The sequence below is a fragment of the Thamnophis sirtalis genome, unplaced genomic scaffold (genome assembly GCF_051295495.1).
Source record: "Thamnophis sirtalis isolate CommonGarterSnake01/CBP01778 unplaced genomic scaffold, rThaSir2_p1.2 scaffold_18, whole genome shotgun sequence".
Taxonomy (NCBI): domain Eukaryota; kingdom Metazoa; phylum Chordata; class Lepidosauria; order Squamata; family Natricidae; genus Thamnophis; species Thamnophis sirtalis.
This window is the reverse complement of record NW_028261398.1, coordinates 740,244-764,045: the sequence shown is the minus strand read 5'-3', so window position 1 is coordinate 764,045 and position 23,802 is coordinate 740,244. Positions and strand designations below refer to the sequence as shown.

The following is a 23,802-nucleotide window of genomic DNA, read 5'->3' as shown; positions in this document are numbered from 1 at the left end:
CATTTGTCTCCCTTGAATAAAACCTGTTTGGTCAGTGTGTATCAATTGTTGAATAACCAACATTAACCTGTTTGCTAGTATTTTAGTAAAGATTTTATAATCTACATTAAGTAATGAGATAGGTCTATAGTTTTTTGGTTGAGTAATATCTTGATCTTCTTTGGGTATCAGAGATATAAAAGCTGTCTTCCAAGATGGAGGAACGGAAGAAGGTCTTGTAAAAATGAAGCTAAGATTTGAATACCGTATATACTCGAGTATAGGCCGGCCCGAATATAAGCCGAGGCACCTAATTTTACCACAAAAAACTGGAAAAGTTATTGACTCGAGTATAAGCCTAGGGTGGGAAATGCAGCAGCTACCGGTAAATTTCAAAAATAAAAATAGATACCAATAATGTTTTTGAATATTTATTTCAAAGAAACACAGTATACTAGCTCTGGGACATCGTTATGTGGCTGCTTGCCATAAGGAGGAGGTGGGACATCGTTGCAGAGCGGCAGGAGGAAGGGGAATCGTAAGACAGCCCTGCATTACATTAGAATGTGAGGAGGGGGGATGGTGCGCGGCAAACTAACACAGAGGGAGGGGAAACTCACAGGGGCGCCGGGCCATTCACGAGCGTCACCCAGCGGCATGGCCCCGCCCCTTTTTCTCCTCCATTTCGGGCAAATTTTTCACTGACTCGAGTATAAGCCGAGGTGGCTTTTTTCAGCCCAAAAGGTGGGCTGAAAAACTCGGCTTATACTCGAGTATATACGGTAAACAATTAAAGAACATAAAGTTCTCGCATACCAGTCCTGCTCGTGTTGAAATCAAATAAACCAAGCCTTGTTCTGAGAAAGAGAGAGCTTACTTCGTGCTGCAAAGGCAGCTGGAGTTCCCCGGCACGGAGACAGTTCTGCCCTTAGCTGCCCCCCCTCTCCTCGCAGACACACAAACTGGAAAGATCAGAAGGCACTTGCTCAACAGAACCCGCTCACCTTCTCTTCTTTGCCCGAAGAGTAAGGTAAACAACCTGCCAGACGTCTGATAGATGATCGTCTAACAGATAACGCGACCAGGAATTCGGGAGCAGCTATGTTAAGCTGCTTCCATCAGTAAGCCCCTCCCAGGAAGTCAGGAGAAAACTTCTTAAATGCAGTTCAGGCAATTTATGTATGACAAACCGACATTATTGGTAAATGGAGAAGAGGCGGGTGTCAGCGTTCCAAATATCATGCAGAATTAAATCAGAGTCCAAGGCAGATCTATCCTTAAGGTTCCAATTTAATAAGACAGACATGTTGGCATCATGCTATGGAATCCCAATACTGAAAATGACGTCACAATTCCACCCAGTTAAAAGTTCATGATCTTGTCCCCACACCCACAATCCATCACATGGTCCAATCTTCTTCTTCCACGCTGGCATCCACACCCAGCTGCTTCCGGTCAGGTGTGCTAGTGCGGAGAAAAAGGATGACCTTGGCTTCTAGTAAAGAATGAAAACAATACATTCCACAATCTCACTCCTGTCTATTTCCCCCTCCCATCAACTCTACTAAAGAAACAGCATAATGAAATAAGAGAAAGTGGCAAAATTCTAAAAGGAATATAATTGCAGGCCTGACAGCGGGTGATATTGAGATTGGTAAAGGCACAAGACAAGGATGCTCGTTATCCCCCCTGCTGTTTATCCTTACATTAGAACCCCTTCTTAAAATAGTGAGGAGTGATATACAAATTAAAGGGTTACGAACTAAAGCTCAGGAATTTAAGGTCCAGGCTTTTGCCAACGATGTGATGGATGCAAGGAGCAGGCAGGTGAGCAGGCAGCAGGTAAGGTGGCCTGGCTGGCAGGCTTAGGCAGCCAGGGGAGGCTGGGGACTGGGGGGATGGGGGGTGGCAAGAGAGGCCTCAGCTGGCGATTCTGGGGCCCTTCCTCCACTGCACGGCTCCGAGGCTCCGGAGGCTCGGTCAGCATTCCCGTGGCCATGTTTTGAAGCCGGCAGCCACCTGGAGGCCTTCTTTACTGGTGCAGCCGCTTTTGGGGCGAATAGGGCTTCGGTTTTCAGCCCGACAGCCCCAAAAGCCTCTTCTGGGCATCTATTACAGTTGCGAGGAGCCAAGGAGGGTAAAGTAGGACGTAAAGTGAGATTTGGACATTAAGTGTGACAACCTACTGGGTCAGGCTGGACAGCCTCTCGGGACCCCTTATTAAAAAGCCACATAGGCAGAGTTGCAGCTTGCAAAAGAACAGGAAGCCGGTGCCTAACCAAAAGATGTTCCAGCCAATGTCCCTATGTCAAAACCTATGTCAAAAGTCCAACGTTCAATTAAAGTTCCTTAATGGCACGTACTCCATAAACAAAAGGAGAAGTAAGATCCCGTCTCCTTCTAAGGCTTCTCTCCTCATGGTAACCTCTAAGAAGTGAGTTAAGTGTTTCCGTGTTGCATTGCTTTTGGGAACGTATAAGAACGCCTGCTTCGATAATGAAGGGTGTTCAGAACTTGCGATGCTAAGCCATGGGCTCCCTTTCTGAACCTGGCTGCCAAATAGACTTTTCCCGTATCCTGAGAAGTCTAACGCCCGTCATTTTCTGCAAGAAGGGCATGGAGAAGAGCGTGAAGATTCTCGGTGCTCGCGGCTTGGTTTAGCCTCACTGGATGTCACAGACTCCTTTGTCCAGTCCTGGCCATATTCTATGTTCCCTACGAGGAAGGACCTCCGTGGGAGGCGGAGGCTTCGGCCTCTCTCTCCCCCCTGCAGGAGGACGGAGGAAGCAAGGAAGGAAGCGCCACCCGAGAGGAGGAGGAGGAGGAGGAGGGTCCTTCGGAAGACCCCGGGGGGCCCCAAGGGATCCAGGAGGGGGGAGGGGCTCCTTCCAAGGCTCCTGAGCAGGTTTGTGTATATAGACTGCCTCTGTCAAGAGAGGCTCCACTCATTAATGTGCCTCTGGATGAACTTCCCATCGCCTTCCCTTTCTTTTGCCAGGCTCTTTTGTGTTTTCTTCCGTCACCCCAGGTGAGCTCCCTCCATCGTTTCTGCTTAGGGGAGACAACTTTTCCTGAATCCCCAAGTAATACGGCCATGCAGGACAGGAAAAAGAAATCCTGTCTCCCTTGAACAATTTCTGCAAAAAGAAAATCCTGCGTGGCTTCATGATGCTGAATCCCCAAGGACATGACCCTCTTTTGCCCATCTTCCAAATGTTGAAGGCTCCAGCAGCTGAAGACCCAGAAAGAATCCAACTTGGAGAATATCAACATTGCATGATTTCCTGTTTCTTTTTTCTCCCAACAATGAGATATTGATTTCTATGAGGAAATTCACTAGCAGGAGATTCTCCTCCTTAGCTGCTCTTTAACTGGAGACGGTCTCCTTTTGGGAGGATATGAAGCTGAAGAGATAGAGAGGAGTAGGTGAGAGGAAAGGGAAAGAAGAAAGGAGAGGAGAGGCAGATGGGGAGGGATAGGAAGAGGAGAGGATATGAAGCTGAAGAGATAGAGAGGAGTAGGTGAGAGGAAAGGGAAAGAAGAAAGAAGAAAGGAGAGGCAGATGGGGAGGGATAGGGAGAGAGGATATGAAGGGGAAGAGAGAAGAGTAAGGGATGAGTGCAAATGAGGGCGGGAGACTCTGATTTGCAGATCTAATGACTCCGAGGCCTTTATTTCACAAAACTCTCCTTTAGGTATCATTTAATGATTGAATTTCTTGGTTTTGCTCTTGAGTTTTTCATAGTCAACAAAGTCACCAACAAAATATTTTTTTCTATCCTCTTTTAGCTTTGCCCCTTTTTCAGATTTCTCCTTTACGCTTTCCAAGAAATTATGGCCAGGGAACATTATACCTCTGCACTTTATTTGTTGATTGCATGTTAAAGAAGAATTATTATTCAAGTATATACATAAATATCGTAATGGAGCTTGCCATTAAGGTCATAACTAGGGACGGACATAAAGAGGGTCAGTCACCTGACCAACCAGAACGTTACTGGGATATTTTAAAGGGCTTTGCTGATGGGTCCCCAGCCAAGGGGGCAGTTTTAGACAGAGCCACGTGGGGACACGTTTCCCACCTTAGAAAGTATATTTCTGATTTATGAAGCCCCAATGTGGAAGCGGTTCGCCTTTGCTTCTTCCAGGCAGAGTGGAGATCTCTTTGTGGTCTCCTGTCCCTTCCACAGCCAATTGGGCCCATTTCAATTAGAGGCCAGCTGGCAGCTGCCACTCACGGGACACGCTTGACGTGGGATGACCATTCCCAGGATCCCCAACCGTCCTCTCTGGAAGACACGCCACTGCAGCCTCTGAGCATGTACAGAGTTTATTTGCACCCTCTGCTCCCACCCCGCCTTCTCCGGCCCCTGTTTGGTCCTAGCCAGACTTTGTTCTGAGCTGGGGGGCCTTTTTGGTCTCCTCGGCTGGGACGTCCAGCGGCTCTTGTGCCACAGGGGGCCTCGGGGTCTCCTCCGCTGCAGGGTTGGGGGTCCCTGTGGCCAGAGGGCCTCCTCAGCCGCAGGCGATCCGGTCTAGGGGATCCAGTCCAGAGGACCCACCGAAGCAGAGAAAACTGCAGGAGCCTCTCCAGCTCCTTCTCCAGGGGGCCCAGAGCTCCCCCCGCGGCTGGTCTCCCCCCTGCTCAGCCCCAAAGGGAGGAGGAGGAGGGGTCCTTTCCCCCCCCCTGCAGGAAAGGGTGGGGGGAATCCCCTCCTGGGATCCGATTCTTCCCCCCCCCCCTTGGGATCCCTGGCTTTCAAGTGGATCCCCCACCGTCCCTCCTGGGCTCCCTCGTCTCCCAATGGCCTCCCGGGATCCCCTCGGGCTGAGCTCCGTCCCTTTCCGGGATCCCTTCGGCTGCTTGGCTCCTGGCCTGGCGGTTCTCCTCCTGGGGGTGGAAGGGCCTTTTCCCAGGGGTCGCCCGAGACCCCCGGGGGGAGCCTGGAAGTCTTCGGAGCCTGCGTGCTGCGTCTCCCTGAAGTCTTCGGAGCCTCCCCTTCAGCTCCCCGCCCCCGCCAGGAGCCTCCCGCACGCGAAGGAGCCACCCGAAGCCCCGCCCTCCCTCCGCCTCTCCGTGGGGCTGGCGGGGGGCGGGGCAGAAGGAGGGTCCGGAGTGGGGATAGACGCGCAAGCGCAGAGGACGCTGGGAAAGCACCTCCCTCCCAGCGACGGCGCTCGGTGGGCGGAGCTACGGAGGCCGAGAGGGACCGCTGCTGAGGCGGAAAACCAGGCGCGGAGAATGAAATAAAAGGAAGGAACGTGGCGGCGAAGGGAAGGCTGGAGCCCAATTTGGCGCTTGGGGGTCACCGCCGCAGGAGGAACCGTGTCGAACGGCATCAGGAAGGCTGAGAACCGAACTGTTCTGGCGGGTCCCTTTCTCTCCTTCGGGGGAACGACAAGGAGGCGGTGTCTGGAGAGGAGGAGGCGGGGCTTCGCAGGAAGGCGGGGCTGGGAAACGGAGCGCCTTCACTTTCGGAACCAGTGAGCTGACGGAAGGAGCGGTTCCCTTCGGAGGCGGAGAAACCGGAAGTAAGTAGAGGCTGCTGGGACGGAGGGGCAGCCTGGGAGGGTCTCCTTCGGGTCCTCGGGAGGGGAGGCCTCGGCCTGGGCCTCTCCTGCGGTGAGGGGGACGCCGCCGTGACCCGCCTCTCTTTCTCCCTTGCAGGAGGACGGAGGAGCCCGGCGGGGGAGGGAAGGAAGGAAGCGCCGCCCGAGAGGAGGAGGAGAGCGGGCCCCGCGGAGCAGCCCCGGGAGACGGCGGGGAAAGGCCGGGGGGCTCCGGACTTGCAGGAGGGATGAGCCCAGCGGGAGCCCGGGAAAGGCGGCTGCCTGGAGGGCGATGCGGGGAGGAGGAAACGGGGGGAGACGCCGAGACGGGCCTGGAGGGCGGAGGGTCCTTCGGAAGACCCCGGAATCCCCAAAGGATCCAGGAGGAAGAAGAGAGATATCAGTGCCCGGAATGTGAAAAATTCTTCAAGAGAAATAAGTATCTTCGAAAGCATCTAAAGGTCCATTCAGGAGAAAAACCTCATAAATGTCTGGAGTGTGGAAAGAGCTTCACTGAGAGTAGCAGCCTTTATAGACATCAAAGGATCCACACAGGAGAAAAACCTCATAAATGTTTGGAGTGTGGAAAGAGCTTCACTGAAAGGAGCAGCCTTTATGCACATCAAAGGATCCACACAGGAGAAAAACCTCATAAATGTCTGGAGTGTGGAAAGAGCTTCAGTCAGAGTAGCAGCCTTTATGCACATCAAAGGATCCACACAGGAGAAAAACCTCATAAATGTCTGGAGTGTGGAAAGAGCTTCAGTCAGAGTAGCAGCCTTTATGTACATCAAAGGATCCACACAGGAAAAAAACCTCATAAATGTCTGGAGTGTGGAAATAGCTTCAGGCGGAGGAGCCACCTTTATAGACATCAAAGGATCCACACAGGAGAAAAACCTCATAAATGTCTGGAGTGTGAAAAGAGCTTCACTGAGAGGAGCAGCCTTTATGCACATCAAAGGATCCACACAGGAGAAAAACCTCATAAATGTCTGGAGTGTGGAAAGAGCTTCAGTCAGAGGAGCAGCCTTTATGTACATCAAAAGATCCACACAGGAGAAAAACCTCATAAATGTTTGGAGTGTGGAAAGAGCTTCAGTGAGGGGAGAGACCTTTATAGACATCAAAGGATCCACACAGGAGAAAAACCTCATAAATGTCTGGAGTGTGGAAAGAGCTTCAGTCAGAGGAGCCACCTTTATAAACATCAAAGGATCCATTCAGGAGAAAATCCTCCGCCCAATCCCCGCATTCAGGCAGGGGGAGGCCGAGGGTCCCTCCTGGGACTGCAGCCGTTCCCTCCCTCCGGGGTCCTCCCCTAGGCAAGGTGGGTTGGGAGGTCTGGGGGTGCAGCCAGGCGAGCGAAAGCTGAAGGGGCCACAGAGTTTTCCGCCCTTTTAATGCTCTCCTCGTTTTGCACTGAAGACCTGAGCTAATCTGATGCTGGAGCCCAGTGAGGCTTAGAGAGATGGAGGAAGTTCCCTTCTCAGCTGACACAATAAGAACAAGCCAGCTGGAAGGGACCTTAGAGGTCTTCTAGCCCAACCCTCTGCTCAAGCAGAAGATCTCATCCCGAAGGTGCTTTTTCAGGAGGCAACTGGATTTTCTTTGCTTTCACTTCTCACCCAAGAAATGTCCTCCGTTAATAGGACAGAGCAGAAGGGAATTCTTTATTGGCCAAGTGTGACTGGACACACAAGGAATTTGTCTTTGGTGCATCACCTCTCACAGTGTACCTGAAGTGAAATAAAAGGCATCCATCAACATACAACACTTGGTGATAGTCGTAAGTTACTAATAAGCAATCAAATCGTACTAAGAAACAAACAGAACCATCTAAATTGTCAAGATACAAGCAACATAGTCATAAGTGGGGAGAGACAGTTACCGAGAAGAGTAAGAAGAAGATAGTAATGCAGTCTTAGGAGGAGGTGTGGGAATTCGTTCTTGAGCAGAGTGATGGCAGGTGGGGGAAACCTGTTCTTGTGTGTAGTTGTCTTGGTGTGCAGTGCCCTATGCACCCCAGAGACAGTAAGCACGGTAGTCAGCCAGCCCCTCCCCACTTTAGCTGCCTTACCAGCCCCTCCCTCTCCACATCCACCTGCTCCTCCTTTCCAAAGACTGCAGCAGTTGGGGGAAATCCCCTCCAATACTGCCCCCTTCCTAGTTGCAGTTTTCAACCTTTTTGAGCCCTTGGAAACTGTGTCTGTGTGTGTGTGTCTGTGTGTGTGTGTTTTTCCTCCTACACCCTCTCCCTCTTTGGAGGGGACTCCTGTTGCGGCTGTGTCCTGTGCCACTGTGCCCTGCGACATAGCCCTCCACCCCTGGGTTGGCTCTTCCTTGAGCCATTGGGAGCTTTGGATTTTCATACAGTGTTTTGCCCATCTTCTTCCCCGTTTTATTGTCCTCTCTTGTAAGCCACCCAGAGTCATTGGCAGTTGGGCTCCCCTTTGCTTCTCTCAAACTCTCCCCAATTCAGGCAATCAAGTTCTTTTCGGCTCCACACCAAACTTAGTGCCTGAGTTTGGAGAGTAAGATATGAAAATCCTGCGTGGCTTCATGATGCTGAATCCCCAAGGACATGACCCTCTTTTGCCCATCTTCCAAATGTTGAGGGCTCCAGCAGTTGAAGACCCAGAAAGAATCCAACTTGGAGAATATCAGCGCTGAATGTTTTCCTGATTCTTTTCCCCCCCCCAACAATGAGATATTGATTTCTATGAGGAAATTCACTAGCAGGAGATTCTCCTCCTTAGCTCCTCTTTAACTGGAGACGGTCTCCTTTTGGGCATGAATTCCAAATTCAGATATCCAGGAAGAAAATGTATCCACGCAGTTGCTGTTTAAAGACACGCTTGTCTCCTCCCCAATTGGGGTCTGAGCCTGGTGTGGAAGCCAATGATGGACCCAGACAGGAGGGGAGGTTTTCTGATTGCTTTTTATTGGAGGACTCCAAGGAAAAACGTTCCTGGTCAAAAGGCCAAGAACAAAGGATTAAGAAAGCTATACATTTTCACTCAAGGAGAAGGCGGGACAAGGTGAAATAATAAGAAATATCCTCTAAAAAACACTTTAGCAATAATTCTACCATTTGTTCTATTGGTCTCTAGCTGTGCCATTCCTAAGCCTTGGCTAACGAAGGCCCCAGGAGTTCTCTAACAGGCCTTTCATTGGCTGCCGGCCATCTCTATTCCTAACTTTTAGCTGAGCTCTGCAAGTTGTCTAATTCTTGTTACTGTTATCCACTTTCTAGCTACCCATAATTGCTGCAAGCTTTACAAATGCATATTTCCTGTTGATAAGCATTCTTTGTTCTTGTGAGACAGACAGAGCCCCAGACCCCAATTCCAGTCTCCCCGCTTTACTTTCAAGTGTGTGCTATGACCTTGCTTTAGCCCCCAGCCCATCATCCCCCCCCTTTGAATCTGAAAATGATCTCATTTTCCAAGGTTCACCCAACAGCAATATCCCTGTACTGGGAGACCTCCTGGTTTACTTACAGGTGGGGAGGCAAAGCAGAATGCATTGTAATGCACAGCAGGTGATTAAGAGAACAATGACTTTGCCTGCCAGGGTGATTATTAGGTCCTTAACCAGTGAAATCAGGCAACCCTCCTGTCAGTCAATGCCACTTCTCTTTCCATTCGTCCATGGGGGAGGGGGGGGTTGCAGCTCTCTTTGTGATGTGTGTAGTTCAGCTGTGGAATTCCAGGATTTCTCCAGAATCTGCACACAGCATTGTTGTCCAAGTAGTGCACACCCATCTCCTTAGGATGCCAATATCATATCTAGAGCCATTCTATTCTGAACTGTCATTGTCCAAATGGCTTCTTGTTCTTTGGCTGCAGCAATAAAAAACTCCCCAGTCTCCTTGGCTAAGATTTCCTCCACCGCTTGTATGTGATACAAAGCATTTTTGAGGGACCAGAGCCCACGGAGCAAAGAAAGGGGTTCAGGTACTTTCTGAGTTGTTCAAGATTCCTGTGGTTTCCAATCTTCCTTTCAGGTAAAGTGGGCATAACATAGGTACCCACCTATATGGGAAGAGCACAGATACATAACAAAATCATGTGGTCTCATCCCAAAGGTTGTTAAGTTTATTTGTCTTAATATCTTAGCCTTCATGCACACAGACGCACCAATCAGCTAGTGGTAATAATTGGGTAACTCCTAGCGTGGGTAGCCACAAACACCTTTTGGGGAAATGTTCTAATTGCAAAAACACCTACGGGAGATGGCAGTTCTCCTCTCATACAACTATGGTTCCGGAGGCTTTTGGTTCCAGAACAATAACTTCAGTCCCAGTTCTGCTACTGAGAAAGTCACAGGCTGCGCAGTCCAGGAATCCGGACGGGCAGATCGTGGGTATTTCTTCACTCTGGAAGTGATCAATCCAAGATGCCAGGCCTTCCACTTTTAGGGCTGTATGGGTGGTCTGAAGCCCTTGAGAGGGTCCCTTCCACTGCTGATCTAAGGAGGTTGTTGGTCCCCGCGTCTTTACAAGCGTCCCGTCTGCAGGCTGAAACGGATGCCCTGGGTGATGTAGTCCTGCAGATAACGAATTTTGTTTTAAAGGAATCCTTAGAGGTGCATCTGGTAGAATAACTTTGCTCTCTACCCACCACCCATCGTTCCCCTCCTTGCCTCCGATAAACCTGGCCCATGCCCTGTGCCCGGGTGTATAAGAGGCCAAGGAAGTGGGCATGGAAGGAGACATGGGAATTCGGGTAGCTGTTCCATCTGAGCGTCGTAGGGCAGCTTCCTTAGCAGCCCTATCTGCAGCCCGGTTCCCTTTCGCGTAAAGGGTGTCTTCCTTAGAATGCCCCTTGACATGTATGACTGCTGCTTCTTTTGGCTGCCAGACTGCTTCCAACAATTCTAAAATTTGTGGACCATACTTAATAGTTGACCCCTTTGCATTTAACAATCCTCTTTCCTTCCATAAAGCTCCATGGGTGTGCAAGGTTCCAAAGGCACATTTGCTATCTGTGTAAATATTTACTCTTAGTCCTACAGCCAGCTGTAAGGCTCTAGTTAAAGCTACCAGCTCAGCCAGCTGAGCAGAAGTCTTTACTGGTAGTGATTCGGCTTCTATAACTTCCCACAGTGGGACCACTGCGTATCCCGCCTTTCTCAGACCTTCCATCATAAAGCTACTACCATCTGTAAACCATTCACAGTCAGCATTTGGGAGAGGCTGAGCACTAAGATTGGGTCTACTATCATATACAGACTCCACCAGCTGTACGCAATCCTGATGCAATTCAGTATCCACCTGGGGCAAGAGTGTAGCTGGATTGAGGGTATCGCACACCTCTAATTGTATGGCTGGGGAGTCAAGCAGGATAGTCCGATACTTGGCTTGGCGGCCCCCAGTCATCCAAAAGGCTCCCTTCGCTTCCATAATCTCCTGAACCCCGTGAGGGACTTTGACTATTAGATGTTCAAGGCGATAACTCTCAACTCCCAGGCGCTTCGGTTTTGCTTTCTCCAGTGGTGAGATAAAGAGATGAAGGTGGTTGAAGGGGGTTTGGCATCCCATGGTCCATTTTAATGGTTGGATAGGTTTTGGCTTATCCACCCCCTTAGTCTTTAGTAAGTTGGTGATCAGGAGGGCCATCTCAGCACAGGAGGGGATGCCAACCTGTGATGTAAAAACCCAATTATGAAATCCTCAAACACAGAGAGAAGCCCGGTTCACAATTCAAAAAGGTTTATTTATAGAAAAATAAAAAGCGTTTGCAAAGGTGGCCTCCAAGTGGATGGAGTACAAGGAGAGCAAAGAATAGCATTCAAACAATGCATTTTATACCCTCTACTCCTAAGAAATTCTCCCCCTCCTGCTCATTCATTTATGTTGTTACTTTCGTCATCCCATACTCCAAAGGGTCAACCTGAGAATTTCTTGAGAGGCATCCATCTCTTATTTGGTTTCTCTGGTGCCTTTTGTCTGAGCAGATGGCTTCCTATCTATCTTGTACGTAGGCGCCTATAAAGAGCTTGGAATAACAAAGGTTATCTTGTCCTGTTTACTGAACACATTTTGTGGTTAGGAAAAGCACAGTAACTTCTTATTGGGAGATATTTCCAATCTACTAAATACTGAGTGGCCCGATGGTATTTCCTAGAATCTGTTGTGTCTTCTACGACATCCCACACTTTCATGTCCTTTGTGGAGGGTGATGAACTGCTCTGGACTTCCTGGATGGGGGCTGTCCCTGCCTGAGCAACTGGGGTGGGAGGACAGAGTTTGGGGTGGGGAAGGGCTGCAGAGGGAATGTCCCCACGTTCCATCTTCCGCTTGGTACCAGGTTGGCGTTTTCTATTCTGTTGTGTACAGGGGTGCAGTGGTGGGATTCAGCCAGTTCGCATCTATTCGGGAGAACCGGTTGTTAACTTTCTAAGCAGTTTGGAGACCCGGTTGTTGGGAAAAATCTCCTTTTGTTTTTTCCCACTTTACAGGGCTAATCTGTAAGGAAGGCAGGAAGGAAACATTCTGCTGTTGTTTCTAGCCTGATCTTTACTGTCCTGCTTACAGAAACTGCCTCTCCGGCTCACCCTTATTCCCTTGTAACAGCTAAGGCGAAGTGCCCATCGACATGAGTGACCTGGAGTTGGCCAAGCCCACCCAGTCACATGACCAGCAAGCCCCACCTACCCAGAGGGTCATTAGGGCAGAGAACCAGTTATTAAATTATTTGAATCCCACCACTGCAGGAGTAGGATCCTACCGGTTCGGACTGGTTTGGACGAACTGGTAGCTCTAGCAAGGGGGCCTGCCCACCCCTGCACTTCCTCTACCTTTATCTTCTCAGCTGAGTCGCCACGTGGCAGAGTGGATTGCCGTCCCTCAGCTATTTTCCTTACCAAGCATTCATCCGGAAGGAAAGTATTCTCTAAATTGCACACCTGAGCGCTCAGCAAAATGATTGCTAAACCAGTAGTGTCCCTGGCCTGGTTGTATGGTTTTGTGCTGTTTGTCTCTTCTGGATTTGGTGGGTAGGAATGGCGAAGGTTGATGGTTCTCTTCAACGGGCCCTTGTGGCGTTACATGAATGGCCTGTGGTCAAGAGGGTAGCCCCCATATGGAGCAGGAGGGGTGAGGGAAGGACATACTATTGATTAATTCCCCCTCGTTTACATCTTCATATAGCCCATTAGAATCCCAGGAAGAGAAGAGAAGAGAGGGAAGGGGAGGGAAAGAAGAAAGAGGAAAGGAGAGGCAGATGGGGAGGGATAGGAAGAGGAGGAGAGAGGATTTGAAGGTGAAGAGGTAGAGAGAAGTAGGGGAGAGCAAAGGGAAGAAGGGAAAGAAGAAAGAGGAAAGGAGAGGCAGATGGGGAGGGATAGAAAGAGGAGGAGAGAGGATATGAAGGGGAAGAGGTAGAGCAAAGGGAAGAAGGGAAAGAAGAAAGAGGAAAGGAGAGGCAGATGGGGAGGGATAGAAAGAGGAGGAGAGAGGATATGAAGGGGAAGAGGTAGAGAGGAGTAGGGGAGAGCAAAGGGAAGAAGGGAAAGAAGAAAGAGGAAAGGAGAGGGAGATGGGGAGGGATAAGAGGAGGAGAGAGGATTTGAAGGGGAAGAGGTAGAGGAGTAGGGGAGAGCAAAGGGAAGAAGGGAAAGGGAAAGAAGAGAGAGGAGAGGAGAGGGAGATGTGGAGGGATAGGAAGAGGAGGAGAGAGGATATGAAGGGGAAGAGGTAGAGAGGAACCGGGGAGAGGAAAGGGAAGAAGGAAAGGGAAAGAAGAAAGAGGAAAAGAGAGGCAGATGGGGAGGGATAGGAAGAGGAGGAGAGAGGATATGAAGGGGAAGAGGTAGAGAGGAACAGGGGAGACGAAAGGGAAGGAAGAGGAGAGGAGGAAAGAAGAAAGTAGAGAAGGGAGGGGAGAAGGAAAGGAAAGAAAATTAGGGTGGCAGCAAAACGAAATAGGTGTATGGGATGATAAGCAAAGCAATCCTGATCCTATATTTTAATTTTTTGTATGGAAAAATGAATGCTTGAAAGTGTTAAAATGTGATAAGAATAATAACTATGAGAATGTAGACTTGTAAATGCGTTTATGAGACTAAAAAATAAAAACTCTTACTGTCCGCTTTGTTGCTGCTTCGGCTGCCATTGAAACGGGGAGGGGGGCATGGTACAGTCCGATCCTAATTCTCCCAATTGTCAGGTGTGAGATAACTTCGAAAGGCATCACCAGGATGGAATGGTGGTTCCGTTGGCCCTGGCGGGAAACACTCCTCCTCCACATGCACAGTAAGGTGGACAGTTCAAACTCTAGAATCTTCCTCCAGCACAACAATGATTCTCCTCCCAAATACCATGCCCCCCCCTGGGAATTGAAGTCCTCCCATCTTCGTGGCCAAGCTTGAGAAACACTCCTTTAGGACACAACAAGCTGGAATATTGGGACCTGAGCCACAACTCCGCAAGGGGCACCGGCTACCAGGCTGAGCTACCGGCAACCTTCCACTCCAGTTCCATCCAGGTGCCGCTACCTGTTGAGCTGCTGCCAAACTCCAGGAGGCGGCAGAAAGTTTTAAACTTCTAGAATTTCTTCTGATTGAGGTTCTGCTCCAGGAGTGAAACCCTGAGGAGGCAGAAGCAGAACCTTTCAGAGTCCTCCACTTACGACCCTTTACGTAACAACTGTTCACTGTTATGGCAGCACTAAAAAACCCTTCTAACCAATATTGTGCTTTTTTAAATTCTTTCCTTCTTTCTTCCTTCCCTTCTTTACTATTTTTTGGTCAACCTGTGCTTATTTTAATGCAAAATTCTGTGGTGGTTTTTTCAAGAGACCCCACTGACAATCTCTGCCAAATAGTTTCCGTAGCCTGTCAGGTTGAAGCTGGAGGTCTGCCCTTCCCTTTCCTTGGGGCTGCCCTTGAAGATTGCTCCAGTGGGCGAGAAATGCACCCGTCTGTGTGTGTGTGTGTGTGTGTGTGTGTGTGTGTGTGTGTGGGTTGGTGAAGAGGAGCCACTTTAGTTGTGTAAGCCCAATTCTAGGCACACTGTGTTCGTCTCCAGGTTGTTTCTGGGTGCAAATGAGGGGGGGGGGGAGACTCTGATTTGCAGATCTAATGACTCCGAGGCCTTTATTTCAGAAAACTCTCCTTTAGGTATCATTTAATGATTGAATTTCTTGGTTTTGCTCTTGAGTTTTCCATAGTCAACAAAGTCACCAACATTTTTTTCTATCCTCTTTTAGCTTTGCCCCTTTTTCAGATTTCTCCTTTACGCTTTGCAAGAAATTATGGCCAGGGAACATTATACATTTGCACTTCATCTGTTCATTGCATGTTAAAGAAGAATTATTTGGCCCTATTTGGACCAGGAGGCACTTCAAACGGTCACTCACGCCCTTGTCACCTCGAGGCTGGATTATTGCAATGCGCTCTACATGGGGCTACCCTTGAAAAGCGTTCGGAGACTGCAGTTAGTCCAGAACGCGGCCGCGCGAGCGATGTTGGGTGCACCGAGGTACACCCATGTTACACCTGTCCTCCGCGAGCTGCACTGGCTGCCAATTGGTCTCCGGACGCAATTCAAGGGGTTGGTTATCACCTTTAAAGCCCTACATGGCTTAGGGCCAGGATACCTCCGAGACCGCCTACTGCCACATACCTCCCAGCAGCCAGTAAAATCCCACAGATTGGACCTTCTTCAGATGCCGTCAGCCAGACAGTGTCGGCTGGGGGCCCCCCAGAGGAGAGCCTTCTCTGTGGCTGCTCCGACTCTCTGGAACCAGCGACCCCCAGAGATCCGGACCATACCCACCCTCATGGCCTTCAGGAAAGCTGTAAAAACCTGGCTGTTCCGGCAGGCCTGGGGCTGTTGACCTCCCTGTTGAGCTCCAGCCCCAACTAGAATGAATGTATGAGGGTGTTTGCCGTTTTTAAATTGTTTTCTTTTATCGTTATGTGTTTTTTTCTTATATTTTGTGTAAGCCGCCAGGAGTCCTTCGGGATTAAATATATTTAATAAATAAATAAATAAATAAAATAATTATTCAAGTACATATACATAAATATCGTAATGGAGCTTGCCAGCAAGGTCATAACTAGGGACGGTCATAAAGAGGGTCGGTCACCTGACCAACCAGAACGTTACTGGGATATTTTAAAGGGCTTTGCTGATGGGTCCCCAGCCAAGGGGGCAGTTTTAGACAGAGCCACGTGGGGCCACGTTTCCCACCTTAGGAAGTGTATTTCTGATTTATGAAGCCCCAATGTGGAAGCAGTTAGCCTTTGCTTCTTCCAGGCAGAGTGGAGATCTCTTTGTGGTCTCCTGTCCCTTCCACAGCCAATTGGGCCCATTTCAATTAGAGGCCAGCTGGCAGCTGCCATTCACGGGACATGCGTGATGTGGGATAACGATTCCCAGGATCCCCAACCGTCCTTTGTGGAAAACAGGCCACAGCAGCGTCTGAGCATGAACAGAGTTTATTTGGCCCCCCTGTTCCCACCCCGCCTTCTCCGGCCCTGTTTGGTCGTAGCCAGACTTTGTTTTGAACTGGGGGGCCTTGGGGTCTCCTTGGCTGCAACGTCCAGCAGCTCTGTGCCATGGGGGGCCTTGGGGTCTCCTCCGCTGCAGGGTTGGGGGTCCCTGTGGCCAGAGGGCCACGGCCTCCTCAACCGCAGGGGATCCGGTCTAGGGGATCCAGTCCAGAGGAGCCACCGAAGCAGAGCAACTGCATGAGCCTCTCCAGCTCCTTCTCCAGGGGGCCCAGAGCTCCCCCCGCGGCTGGTCTCCCCCCTGCTCAGCCCCAAAGGGAGGAGGAGGAGGAGGGGTCCTTTTCCCCCCCTGCAAGGAAGGGTGGGGGGTATCCCCTCCTGGGATCCGCTTCTTCCCCCCCCCCTTGGGATCCCTGGCTTTCCAGTGGATCCCCCCGTCCCTCCTTGGCTCCCTTGTTTCCCAATCGCCTCCTGGGATCCCCTCGGGTTTGAGCTCCATCCCATCTCGGGATCCCTTCGTCCCCAGCGATCCCTTCGGCTGTTTGGCTCCTAGCAGCTTCCTTTCTCTCCTTTTTTGTCAATTTTTTTGTCAAGTTTAAGAATTTCTTCTGACTGAGCTTCTGCTCCAGATGTGAGAGACTGAGGAGGAAGCAGAACCTTTCACACAATCCTCAACTTATGACCATTTTTGTAACAACTGTTCACAGTTGTGACAGCACTAAAAAAAAAAAAACAGACCTGGAGTGTTTTATAATGTTTAAATGCTCAATATATTATAATGCGAAACTTAGGGAAAGAATGTTAATATGAATGTGAAAGACGTGGCAAAAGAGGAATGAGGTTGCACAGACACACGGCATAAGGGAAGATGGAATGTTTATTTTTGTAATTGAAAAATAATAAAGAGTTTTTTAAAGAGTTTTATAAAAAAAGTCCTAATAACCAATAGTGCTTCTTTTAATTCTTTCTTAATTTCCTTCCTTCCTTCCTTCCTTCCTTCCTTCCTTCCTTCCTTCCTTCCTTCCTTCCTTCCTTCCTTCCTTCCTTCCTTCCTTCCCTTCTTTACTATTTTTTGGTCAACCTGTGCTTATTTTAATGCAAAATTCTGTGGTGGGTTTTTGAAGAGACCCCACTGACAATCTCTGCCAAATAGTTTCCGTAGCCTGTCAGGTTGAAGCTGGAGGACTGCCCTTCCCTTTCTTTGGGGCTGAGGGATGGGGAAGGCCAGGCTTTGGGGGGGGGGTGTCCCAGAATCCCCCAGACGGCCTGCTTTACAAGGGGTGGACTTCAAATCCCAGAATTCCCTAGTCGGCCTAAGCCCCTCCCGGATTCCCTTGGCGTGTTTCTTTATATGGGCCTGTGTGCCTGTCTATGTGTCTCAGGGGTGGAACGGGATCCTTGGCCTGAACTGGCGGGGGGGAAATGCTTTAGAAAGGGGGGAAAAGGAGTTCCAAGCAACAGTTGTGGGACAATCTGCTGTGCCTGATGGTCTGCGGGGTTCCTGCTTGTTGCAGGGGAGATTTTGAGTGAAGTCCAGCTGCTTTTGCATTGTGCAGCCACGCCCACCCCAGTCACATGACCTCCAAGCCACGCCCCCTCCAAGCCACGGCCACAGAACCAGCAGGGGAAAGTTTTGAATTCCACCATTGATACATGCGTGTCTGTGTGTGTTTGTGTGTTTCTCCAGCCTGTGATGTCATATCATACTTTTCACCCAAAATAAAGAAATAAAACTCTTTTTCCTTTTATGTGGTGGTCAATTCCTCCTCCTCCCCCTGGGGGCTTCTGGGAGACCCTGGGTGTCAATCCCCCCTTCTCTGCCTGCCAGGGGTCCCTCCAGCCCCTCCCCCTGAGGCCCACCTGTCTGCCCCCCTTCCTTCTGCTCCCCCCACTGGCCCCAGTCCTAGGCGACGAAGAGGAGGCTCCAAGCACAGAAGCCGCCCAGGGGAGGGGTCATTGGGGGCACCCAGGAGGCCCCCCCCCTTCAGGGACTCCAGCAGGGACCTGAGCAGGGAGAGGAAGAAGTGACCTCAAAGGCTTTGGGCAGCCATGATGGTGGATCAGGGCAACAAAGAGCTGGGCTGGGTGGGGAGGGCTGGGTCTCCCCTGCTGGCAGTTACAGCCCCCCCAGCCCCCTCCCCTCCCTCTGTTGTGACATCAGAGGTGACAGGTCTCTAAGCAGCAGGTGGGCAGAGACCCCCTTTCCAGGGAAGTTGCCAGGAGATGCCAGCTTGGCTCAGGGGCTCCGACAGTTGGGAGCGATTGGCACCCCCCCTCCCCCTCAATGTCAGCCAATTTAGTTTAGCGGTCAGGGTAAGGGGCCTGAAGTGAGGAGTTCTAGTCTTGCCTTAGGCGTGAATGTCAGCTGGGCCAATCAGCCGAAGAGAGGAACTTCTTGTCCTGCAACAGGTGCGGTGAGTTCTAGTTCTTGCAGTCTAGTTCTGCTGCGTGACTTATAATAGCCAATAACCAGGCGACGGTAAGATCTAGTCAACCAAGGCAAGCTGAGGGATTTGGGGACAATCAGGGAGAGAGGGTGAATTCAATTGGGCAAGAAAACCGAAAGGACCTATAGAGACTGGGAGAAACCAGGCTTAATAGTAGTGACTGAGAGAGAGGGATCTGGGAGTCTTAGTGGACAGTTAAATAGGAGCCAGCTGTGTGCAGCAGCAGCCAAAGAAGCCAATGCAATCAATCAAGATCAAGGGAGGTGCTAATATCAGTCTAGAAAGCCTTAGCAAGGCCACACCTGGAGTCCTGCAGGCAGTTTTGGTCACCACACTATAAAAAAGACGTCGAGACTCTGGAAAGAGGGCAGAGAAGAACAGCCAGGATGACGAGGGGACTGGAGGCCAAAACCTATGATGAACAGTTTCAGGAACCGGGCCTGGCTAGTCTAAGGAAGAGAAGGGCCAGGGGAGACAGGAGAGCATCTTCCAATGTTTGCAAAAGAGAGAAGGGGGTCAAGCTATTCTCCAAAGCCCCTGAAGAAAACAGACGTTGCCTTCAGACGTTGTGGGAGCTTCATCCCTGGAGGCTTTCAAAAAGAGACTGGACGGCCAATTGTCAGAAATGGTAAAGAGTCTCCTGCTTGGGCAGGGGTTGGACTAGATGACCTAAAGGGCGCTTCTAACTCTGTTAATGTTAAATTTAGATTTTAGATTTAGATTTTATTTATTATTTATAGGCCGCCCTTTTCCCTGAGCGGACTCAGGGCGGCTTACAATTCATGGGAGGGGGTGTGCAAGACAAAACATAAGACAGTACGTGAATAAAAAAATAAACAATAAAACACAACTTTCATTCAACATTCGGGTGGGGTGGATTAAAATCTTTATCCCCAGGCCTGACGGGATAGCCAGATCTTAAGGGCTATGCGGAAGGTCTGGACGGTGGTGAGGGTGCGAATCTCCACGGGGAGATCGTTCCAAAGGGTCGGAGCTACTACTGAAAAGGCTCTCCTCCGCGTAGTCGCCAGTCGGCACTGACTGGCGGATGGAACTCGGAGGAGGCCTAATCTGTGCGATCTAAAAGGTCGAAGGGAGGTAATTGGCAGGAGGCGGTCTCTCAAGTACTCAGATCCACTATCATGGAGGGCTTTATGGGTGGTAAGTAGCACCTTGAAGCGCACCCGGAGATCAACAGGTAGCCAGCGCAGCTCGCGGAGGATAGGTGTTATGTGGGTGAACCGAGGTGCACCCACAATCGCTTGCGCGGCCGCATTCTGGACTAGCTGAAGTCGCCGGATGCTCTTCAAGGGCAGCCCCATGTAGAGCACATTGCAGTATTCCAGCCTAGAGGTCACAAGGGCTCGAGTGACTGTTGTGAGGGCCTCCCGATTCAGGTAGGGTCGCAACTGGCGCACCAGGCGAACCTGGGCAAATGCCCCCCTGGTCACAGCCGACAGGTGATGGTCAAAGGTCAGCTGTGGGTCCAGGAGGACTCCCAAGTTGCGAACCCTATCTGAGGGGTATTAAATTTGTTCCAGCCTGAGCGATGGAACACTGGCCAAATTATTGGGAGGGAAACACAACAGCCACTCGGTCTTGTCCGGGTTGAGTACCAGTTTGTTAGCTCTCATCCAGTTCTTAACGGCCTCAAGACCCCGGTTCATCACGTCCACCGCTTCATTGAGTTTGCACGGGGCGGACAGATACAACTGAGTGTCGTCCACGTATTGGTGGTATTTTATCCCGTGCCTCCGAATGATCTCACCCAGCGGTTTCATGTAGATGTTAAATAGTAGGGGGGATAAGATCGAACCCTGCGGCACCCCACATGTTAGGGGCCTAGGGGACGATCTCTGCCCCCCACCAACACCAACTGTGACCTGTCTGAGAGGTAGGAGGAGAACCACTGCAAAACAGTGCCTCCCACCCCCACCTCCTGCAGTCGTCGCAGAAGGATACCATGGTCGATGGTATCGAAAGCTGCCGAGAGGTCGAGGGGAACCAGGATGGACGCATGGCCTCCATTCCTGGCTCTCCAGAGATCATTGGTCAATGCGACCAAAGCGGTTTCTGTGCTGTAACCAGGTCTGAAGCCGGACTGGAAGGGGTCAAGGTAACTAGCTTCCTCCAAGGACCGTTGGAGCTGGAAGGCCACCACCTTCTCAACAACCTTCCCAACAATGGGGAGGTTGGAGACTGGACGGTAATTGTTGAAAATGGCTGGATCCAAGGATGGTTTCTTCAGGAGGGGTCTCACCACCGCCGCTTTAAGTGCGGCAGGGAAGTGCCCCTCCCGAAGGGAGGTGGTAACGACCGCCTGGATCCAGCCTCGTGTCACCTCACTGCTGTTGGCAACCAGCCAGGAGGGACACGGGTCCAGTACACAGGTGGAGGCACTCACAGCTCGTATGGCCTTGTCCACATCCCCAGGGGCAACATCCTGAAACTCAACCCAGAGATGGTCTGCCAAGTTATCCCCCTGTGCCTCGGCTGGATCTGCAAAGGTGGAGTCCAAGTCCGACCGAAACTGAGCAACTTTGTCCGCTAAGAACTGGACATAACCCTCAGCCTTACCCTGCAGGGGGTCCCCCGTATCCCTCCTATTTAGGAGGGAGCGGGTTATCCTAAACAGGGCGGCTGGGCGGGACTCAGCGGACGCAACCAAGGTGGCAATATACGTTCTTTTTGCTGTCCTCAATGCCCTGATATATTCCTTGGTGCAAGTTGTTAAAAGTGCTCGGTTCGATTCGGACTTATCGGACCTCCACAGGTGCTCTAGGCGTCTCCTCCGGCGCTTCTTCTACCGGAGCTCCTCGGTGAACCAAGGAGGCCTCCGGGATCCGCCGACCCGGAGGGGCCGTAGTGGCGCAATCCGGTCAAGGGACTCCGATGCTGCCGAGTGCCAGGCAGCAACCAGAGCCTCTGCCGAACTGTGGGCAAGAGTATCAGGAATAACCCCAAGCTCCGTCTGGAACCTCAAAGGGTCCATAAGTTGCCTGGGGCGGAACCACCTGATCGTTTCCTCCTCCCTACAGTGGGGGTTTGGCCTCCGGAAGTCTAGCCTCAGTAGGCAGTGGTCTGACCACGACAGGGGTATGATCTCATTACCCCTCAGACCAAGATCACAAGTCCACTGCTCCGAGAGGAATACGAGGTCGAGCATGTGACCCGCTGAATGGGTTGGGCCCCGAATTACCTGGGTCAAGCCCATGGCTGTCATGGAAGCCATGAACTCCTGCGCTCCATCAGAGTGTTCACCGAGCGAAGGCAAATTGTAATCCCCCAGGACCATAAGCCTGGGGAACTCAATTGCCAGCTCGGCTACTGACTCGAGGAGCGAGGGGAGGGCTGCTGCAACGCTGTTGGGAGGCAGGTACGTTAGCAGCAGACCCACTTGACCCTTGAGGTCCAACTTCACCAGCAGGGACTCACACCCGACAAGCTCCGGAGCAGGGATCCCACGAGGTGCTAAAGACTCCCGGACTACAATAGCCACACCGCCACCCCTTCCCTGGGCTCTCGGCTGATGAAGCACCTGAAATCCGTCTGGGCACATCTCTATGAGGGGGACTCCTCCCTCCGTGCCCAGCCAGGTTTCAGTAATACATGCCAGATCTGCCCTCTCGTCTAAAATTAAGTCCCGGACGAGGGGAGCCTTGTGAACAACAGACCTGGCATTTAGCGACAACAGCCTGAGACCAGGGTCCTGATTACTCGCGCCATCTGGCCTCGGAGTGGGACTCATAGGGCCGGAAGGAGGGATCTCTGTGATGTAGCGAACCCTCCTTCCCCGGTAATGGCCAGCCCTAAAGTCCCCGCCATATCTGCCCCTCCCTGTTACGACCGCAATGCTCCGACCTACTCCTGTGGCCGTGGTCCTCCCAACCACCCCAATGACCCCCGCATTCCCCGGCAGGTCCTCTGAATCAGACATACTCAGGCACTCACACAAACAATCCCCACATGATAATTAAAACACAAAAATACAACAATAATAACAATAAAAGTGGGATCATTCAATTCACACATACAAGTCCCATACACTCACCATACCGTTTTAAAAATTTGCGCAGCGTGCGAAGATGTTACAAAAGGTCATACAAAAAAAATACAGAAGGGGAAGATGGCATTTCTTCCCTTCTTACGCAGTTGGAAAGGTCCCAAGAGTCTAGGCGGTTAAAAAGACCGCCAACGATGTTTAGTCCGGTTTGCCAACGATGTTGGGGAAGGCAAAGTCTAGGTGACTGAGATGGTTTCCCTGGGGTGGCGAAAAGTAATGTTGGTCGGGCAGATACAGTTTGTTCGCGCGTGTGGAAGCCCAGAGGATGTAATTGCAGAAAGGGTGGGTAGATGTTAAAAAAGATGAAAAAAGTACCAGTAATGGCCACAGGGGGGAGTCTAAAATAGTAAACCAGCCCAAAGATGAAAAAAAGTACCAGTAGTGGCCACTGGAGGGAGTCTAAGCTCCAGGTACCTTGCCTTTCCAGAGCAATGGCGTCCAATGTAGAAGAGTTCAGTAAATAGTTCTGTCGGACGTGGCTCTCTTGAGATGGCAACAGCAGCAAACAATAACCAACACAGCCAGCACAGCGAGGAACCCGTCGTTGAAGTCCTGGGGTCACAGCCCCGGCAGTTAAACAATAGGTGGAAGCCGACGGAGGCAATGGCAAGATGTGAGATAAATGCCGTGCCAAAGGGGAAAAGGGAAAATCAGCTGGGCTGCGTTGCAGAGCTGCAGGATTGTAGTGAGGGGAGAGAGCTAGTTCTCTAGTCCAGGCAGGCACTTCCATAGGATTCTCCACCCCCTGTTCGGGGCACAAGCCCTCACGCCAACAATAAAAGTTATTTAGTGATAGACCGGGTCTCCCAGGGCAATGGGGCGGCTTCTCAGGGCGGCGAGGCCAAAACCACCGGCGTTAGCGTAAAGCCGCCGCCGACCAGCTGTTTAAGAAGATCGTCGAGGGAGGTAACACCGTCCAGGAGCCACCCAGAGGCATCCCCCTCCTCAAATAATTACCTCCCCGGGAAGCCTGAGCGTTGGTATCTTGGAGGGACCCCTCCGTTCTCATGTCCGGGGTCTTGGTCACCTGAAGTCTTTTGTTTTTTTGATTTCGATAGCCGGAGCGGTGAGACTCGGCAGCCATCTCCCATTCTCACGCATGCGCATATCTGGCTCCTATTTAACTGGGTGTCCACTAAATGTTAAATTTGACAAATCAATACCTGGGAAGATCATGGAAAAGATAAACAAATCGGCAAATTTAGGGACTGGATGAGGGCTAACAAACTGGTACTCAACCCGGATAAGACCGAGTGGCTGTTGTGTTTTGGCAAGTGTTCCATCACTCAGGCTGGGGGGCCA

General features: G+C 50.9%; 2 protein-coding genes across 2 annotated transcripts in view; both read left to right on the top strand.

The window, feature by feature from the left end:
* Positions 1 to 23,802, top strand: part of LOC148042286 (SLAM family member 6-like) — a 979,974-nt gene that overhangs the window by 304,500 nt on the left and 651,672 nt on the right. The gene's annotated exons all lie outside the window — the stretch shown is intronic.
* On the top strand, positions 5,158 to 7,303 carry LOC148042303 (uncharacterized). Its single transcript, XM_087702987.1, has 2 exons — positions 5,158 to 5,511; positions 5,648 to 7,303. Exon 2 carries the CDS (start codon positions 5,778 to 5,780, stop codon positions 6,852 to 6,854), a length of 1,077 nt encoding a protein of 358 aa, XP_087559113.1. The 5' UTR covers positions 5,158 to 5,511; positions 5,648 to 5,777; the 3' UTR covers positions 6,855 to 7,303.